The following is a 6,000-nucleotide window of genomic DNA, read 5'->3' on the forward strand; positions in this document are numbered from 1 at the left end:
TTCAATTATTGAGAGTTATATTACCAAAATAAATAAGTAAGTAGAGATATATAGCAATTTATGTGTTTTCAGACGAAACGCAATCAACAGTTATAATGCATACTTATTAAGCACAAACTTTACAAAGCTTTCAGCATACAATATTTAAATAGAAGTTAATTCTGTTTAAAAAAACTTATGGCGTTTCTATGGACAAAAGTTTAACTGGTGACTAAGTAGCATGTCCAAAGAGTAGTCACATACGTTGTAACCTGATCCATCAAATATAATAAGCAAGGCGATGAAGTCAGAACTCCATTGCGACGCAAAATGGAACGGGATATGACGTCATTTCCACCCCATATATTATATTAAGTGGTTTAAAATTCAGTGTCTTTAGATGACTTCAGATGAAGGTCCGTTATCTTATCGAGAAAGAATAACATGACACGTAAAGAGTCGGTCAGATAAGTAACTTTGTTCTCCCTTCCTAACCTTCGGAGGAGCTACCACCACCAAAATATGATCAAAATGGGACTTTTTCGTAATCGAGTAACCAAACCCAAAAACATTCAGCCGAATTGAGCCTCAAATCAAATCAAATCAAAAGCTCTTTATTGTGCACCTTTAAAAGAAGAGTACAAACAAGAGATAAATAAAATCGGAAGTATGAAAAGCACAACAGGCGGTCTTATCCCTTAACCAGCGATCTCTTCCAGACAACCAGGTCGACAAGGAAAACGCAGCCTCCTTCGTTTTCAGTACGCCTTAGACAATTTATAATTTACAGTTATTAATTGGACCTACATATAATTATTATTATCGTACAAAGATAACATCAAAACATTACATAATTAATACCTACTTCAATAGAATCAAAATCGTAAAATTCAAAGTTCTCATATAATCTTACATTCTTTTATTTCTGAGCACCTACATACATTTTCACACAGCAGTAAGAGAGTGACGTAATCAAGAGTATGATGTCACAGCTCACCCCTTTCGAAGAAGTAATGGGAATAAAAGTTATTCGTCTGCTGTTTCAGATAACAGATAAATATATCAGAATATATGCACGTTATTAACGATGCGTCTTAGTATAGAATTGACTTAAAAACCTATAAACATAATAAATTTGACTTGACGATATTCCGAAACCGGTCGTAGTTTTTTGTAATTGATTCAAATTTAAAAGTGAATTAGAGTTGAGATGGTGAACTGAGCGTTATTATTTTGAAAATATATTCGAAAATGCAGTTCGATCAAGAGGTAGCAATCCAAAGTATACGTATTATAAATTGGTAACACTTATTTATATATTCCGTGAAAAAAGGAAATTTTAGACCATATAATAATAACAACGATAATCTCGAAATGCAATTCAGTACATTTCCCCCGGAAAAAATCTCATTAAAACAGCAAATCAATTATATAATATTTATTGTTATTATAACTGGTTACCGCGTTGCATAATAAACGACCTTGAGTATCTGTTACTGATCTTAGGTGTCTGACTATCTGAATACCTACATCATAAACGATCAGCGTGTATTATTTCATGTTAATTTTAAATTTTAGAGTGGATAGCTGGCGATATGGAGAAAGCCTACTAATGCTTACACACGCAAAAGTTTGTAAGTATGGATGTATGGATGTTTGTTACTGTTTCAAGAGAAAACACCTTATCGTATCTGTATAAAATTGATACAGAGATAGATTATGCTCTGGATTAACACATAGGCTACAATTTGCCCGAGTACCACGCGAGTGACGAATGTGTAATAACGTTATACTTCGTCTCCAGTCGTATTGTATATTTATTAACATCAACAGCTGCATTATCACCTTATACAAAATAATGTCTCAATTACCAATTTTATTTAGTTCACAACGAATATTTTAACTTCGATTTATGCTTTTATCGAAATTTAAATCATCACAACGTATCCGAAGTTTAAAGTCTTCATTTATCAACAGCTGCAACGCCAAGAAATTATCCTGGGAAATACTTCTAGAATAATCAAATAATCCATAGATAAATATTCTGTAAGCGTGACCCGACTTGCACTATAAAGGAGCGCATAGCGAAATTCTATAGAGACCATGTCCATTGTAAATGTTATGCAACAATGCAGCAGCTGTTGGACGCCCTAAATAACTTTTATCGAGCAAAAAAAATCGGTTCATTCACGCATTAGTTCAGATTAACTTCTGTGGTATATGAATATTTGATCACTTATTCTGTAGAGATACATTTTTATTCTATTATTACTTTTAGAAATAACAGGATGGCAGTTAACTGAAGTGAGATTTCGTAATTAATTGTATTAATTATTTTTTTCTTATTATTTAGAAGTACACGCAACGTATAGGTTTAGAAAGAAACACTGAAAAAGTCAACTACCTCATAGGAAGAATCTTTTAAAATAAATAGACAAGATAGAATATCACGTAAAGCTATTATATAAGTACTAGCTGGAACCCGCATTATATCCAGTTAAAATGTTGCCTATGTGTTAAACCTGACAAAAATCAACCTCAATACCAAAATTTATACAGATATAATAAGCTGTTTTACCGCGAAAGAGTAACAAACATCCATACATCGATCCATCCATACATACTTACAAACACCTCGCGTTTATTTATTTATTTTGATTTAATTTCGAGTAACTCAGACTCATTTTGTTAGTAACAATTAATTCTTAAAAACTATGTTAGTATATTATGTCTTATATAAAATAAAATAATTGTGACTACTAGGTATGCCAGCCACTACTACAATGCTATATTATAATATTACATTGAAGAATGTTATGTTTATGTAAGAAAATCCAACGTAATTCCCATATTGGTATGTTAAAAAATGTAAAAGTATACATTATAAAATATGTGATGTCATTTCTTAATTGAAAGTGTTTTTTGTATGTCTATATGTAACATCAGTACAGAAATATCATTAAAAAAAAGTAAATTTAGCATTGCTATCTTTATTTTAATTGTAAATCAACCTTAATTAATAATTAATAGAAATATCCACAATATAGAGTTAGATTTAAAATATAAAATGTACTATATGCAAAGCTGGGCATCCTAAAGTATTAAACATTCACTGAATGCCTGCCTGTACGCTTCACAGGCAACACCGCAGTAGAGAAGGTAACTAGGCTATTCTGACATATTTAGTCTAATCAATTAACTCTATTTGATCAAGAGCTTATTAGTTCATATCATTTAGTCAATAAAGTAATTATGTCTAAATGAAAAATTTATGTTAGTATTTATTCAAATCTATACATGAATTCGCCATCATCCTTTGATCAGATCCTCAAGCGATTAATTAATAAGTGAAATATTACTAGTAGTCATCCCTGGCTCTGCTCATGGTACATATATAGCCTAAAGCCTTCCTCAATAAATAGGCTATCGAAATATATAGAATTTTTCAAAACAGGCCAATAGTTCCTGAGTAGTTACAAACAAACACTTCAGCTGTATAATATTAGTATAGATTAGTCTAATTTGATTTGTGAATAATTTTGAGTAAAATCGTGCCATCTAACTAAATTTACATAGCCAATTTGAGTTTGTTAAAATAATTAGAATGAATAATTTTTTTACATTAGCATTTTTTATATATTTGATCAAATAACAGGACAAATGATTTAGCAAACGATTTTAAGATCGGGTGTGAAATATGTAAGAATCATTTATAAAAAATTATTACCAATAGGAGTATTCTCAGCATTTCAATACTTAGCTATTAATATGAATTTAAGAATTTGAGCCAATAATTATTGTATATAAATTGCTACTAAATTACAGTAAATTGTTTGATTGAAGTAAGTATTACAATTTTTTTAATCAACGTAACGTAAGTAGATATTTACATATAGTTTTAATTTTTCAAATGTTATGCAATATTTGCAAAGGCCAGATGGTTATTAGATACTTCAAATTTGCATAACCGAATATAAAAAAATCTGTCATTATACAAGAATACACAATAGTAAAAAATAAACACTTATAGTGACAATTTTTTATTATCTAATAAGAAAATGTGTTGAGGTGGGCAGTAATAGAATAATCAGTCTAATTGCTAGACTAGATAGAGTCAATTAGGTCATTTCAATTCACACCTATGAATTAGAACAATCATTGGCCCCCGAAAAATCTTTATTAACAATTGAACAGTGTGAAAAAAATTAAGAGGTGAAACTTGCATATTTTTTAGAATCTTTATCGTCATTAGTTTAATATTCAAAATAATTGTACGATCTTAAGATCATTATATAAGATAAGAGATGAAATGGCCCGATTCAGAAATTGTAAAAAGCAATAAATTGACCATGGAGACACTCTAGACTTGACTACACAGGGACATTGTACTTATATGAACCAGAAAAATATGATTTAGGTCATAGTCTTAGTGACACCTATATTCAAGTACGGTCGCACCCCGCAATACACCGACAGCTGCGCAAAAATACTCCCTCAGTTCTATAAATCGCACTATAACTAACTATTCTTCACATAATCCTGCCAATTAAAACACTGCAAGCTTTCCAAGCGTGTGCTAAAATAACATAAATATTAGTATTGCGCTCAGTCACTCACAGAAACGCAAGAAATTTATTATTTCTTACCTGTTTATTCCTATTGTCGACACCATTTGCCTTCGCGTCCTGCACATTAGCATTGCTTTCCTCACTTTTTTCACTTTTCACACCCTCCAACGCCATGATCAAACTCGTATTTTATTCACTACCATGCGCAAAATATGTTGATTTTTCGGAATTCACTGTATATAAAAATCGGCACCGATGAATACGAGAGCACACTCCCAGAGAAAAATTTGTCACAACAACATACCGCTCTAAATTAACCGACGCATCGAGCGCGAATGAAGTGAAGTATGGAGCTCTTTGATCCGTCAAATTGGCCGGTGGAGCGACGAAACGTCACTTCTGTGACATAACTGTAGTGTTGCTATATAAAAAAAAATCTAGTTTTTTGGGCAACGCATTCGAAAAATCACAATACGCCTAATGTACATAATATTATGTGTACTTTATTTGTTAACTTATCGCCATTTAACAATAAAGATGGAATAACAGAAACTTTATCCACACAATTCACACGAGTAATAAATAAATGTGTATTCATAAAAAAAAAACATTGCGGTGTATGCATTGCGTATCATTAATTAATTTTCAATAACTAGGCTTCTTTTAATTAATTCCGCATAGACCGAAAACCTAATTCAATGAAGTAGTTTAATATTAAGGCATTAACTCAATAAATTGAAATTAATAGAAGGTACCTTCGTAGTATTATTTTCCAACTTTTTAGCTTTTAGCGCCATCTGTTCTAGGTACAAAGTATACATTTAAAGCATACTTTACGTGCATGCATGTTTTATTTGTAATTTTGTGAAAATACAATAGATGGCGTTAATACTGAAACGATGTGATAATAAACGTACATCCCTAATAATTAATTTGTATTTAAAAATATAAATTACTAGACGCTCGTCGTGGCTTCGCCCGGATATCAAAAGTATCCTTTCACCCAAGGCAGCTAATATCCTGTCTGTATACCAAATTTTATCAAAATCCGTTCAGTAGTTTCAGCGTGATTTACGGACAAATATCCAAAAACAAATTTCACATTTATAATATTAGTGTGATAGTATGATTAAAATCGTCAATCCTAAATTATGATACAATATAAAGAATATTATTACTGGTGACATTCTCGTTTGATTGATTCGGTCCCTTTAAATGCCTTTAGTATGTTTTTAGTACATAATGTGGCGACTTTTTTATTTCCTTACTAGCATTTCGCTTGCAGTTTTAACCACGTAGTCAAATAAAAATAATGTACATGGAGTCCTACAGCTTTAACCGCATAATTTTTTCCTGATAATTTAATAATACTCATGACAAATAATTTCATGTCTTCATCTCTTAATCTTTTTTCTTAATCTCTTAATCTTTGAAAGTAAATGCATACAGAAAT

At 31.0% G+C, this 6,000-nt stretch overlaps 1 protein-coding gene across 6 annotated transcripts in view; it reads right to left on the reverse strand.

Annotated features, from left to right (window-relative positions):
- LOC119837550 (ankyrin-3-like) overlaps positions 1-4,884 on the reverse strand; it is a 129,185-nt gene extending 124,301 nt beyond the window's left edge. For 3 of the 6 annotated variants that reach the window (XR_005288154.1, XR_005288155.1, XM_038363162.1), the window contains exon 1: positions 4,626-4,882. Coding sequence is in view for 4 of the 6 variants with exons in the window: in XM_038363162.1 (XP_038219090.1) it covers positions 4,626-4,721 (96 nt within the window). In the remaining 2 variants the exon portion in view is untranslated. Of the gene's footprint in view, positions 1-4,625 lie in introns of all 6 variants that reach the window. The other 3 variants (XM_038363159.1, XM_038363158.1, XM_038363160.1) reach the window with 2 other exon arrangements.
- Between the last annotated feature and the right edge of the window lie 1,116 nt (positions 4,885-6,000).

The sequence above is a fragment of the Zerene cesonia genome, chromosome 28 (assembly GCF_012273895.1).
Source record: "Zerene cesonia ecotype Mississippi chromosome 28, Zerene_cesonia_1.1, whole genome shotgun sequence".
Classification (NCBI taxonomy): domain Eukaryota; kingdom Metazoa; phylum Arthropoda; class Insecta; order Lepidoptera; family Pieridae; genus Zerene; species Zerene cesonia.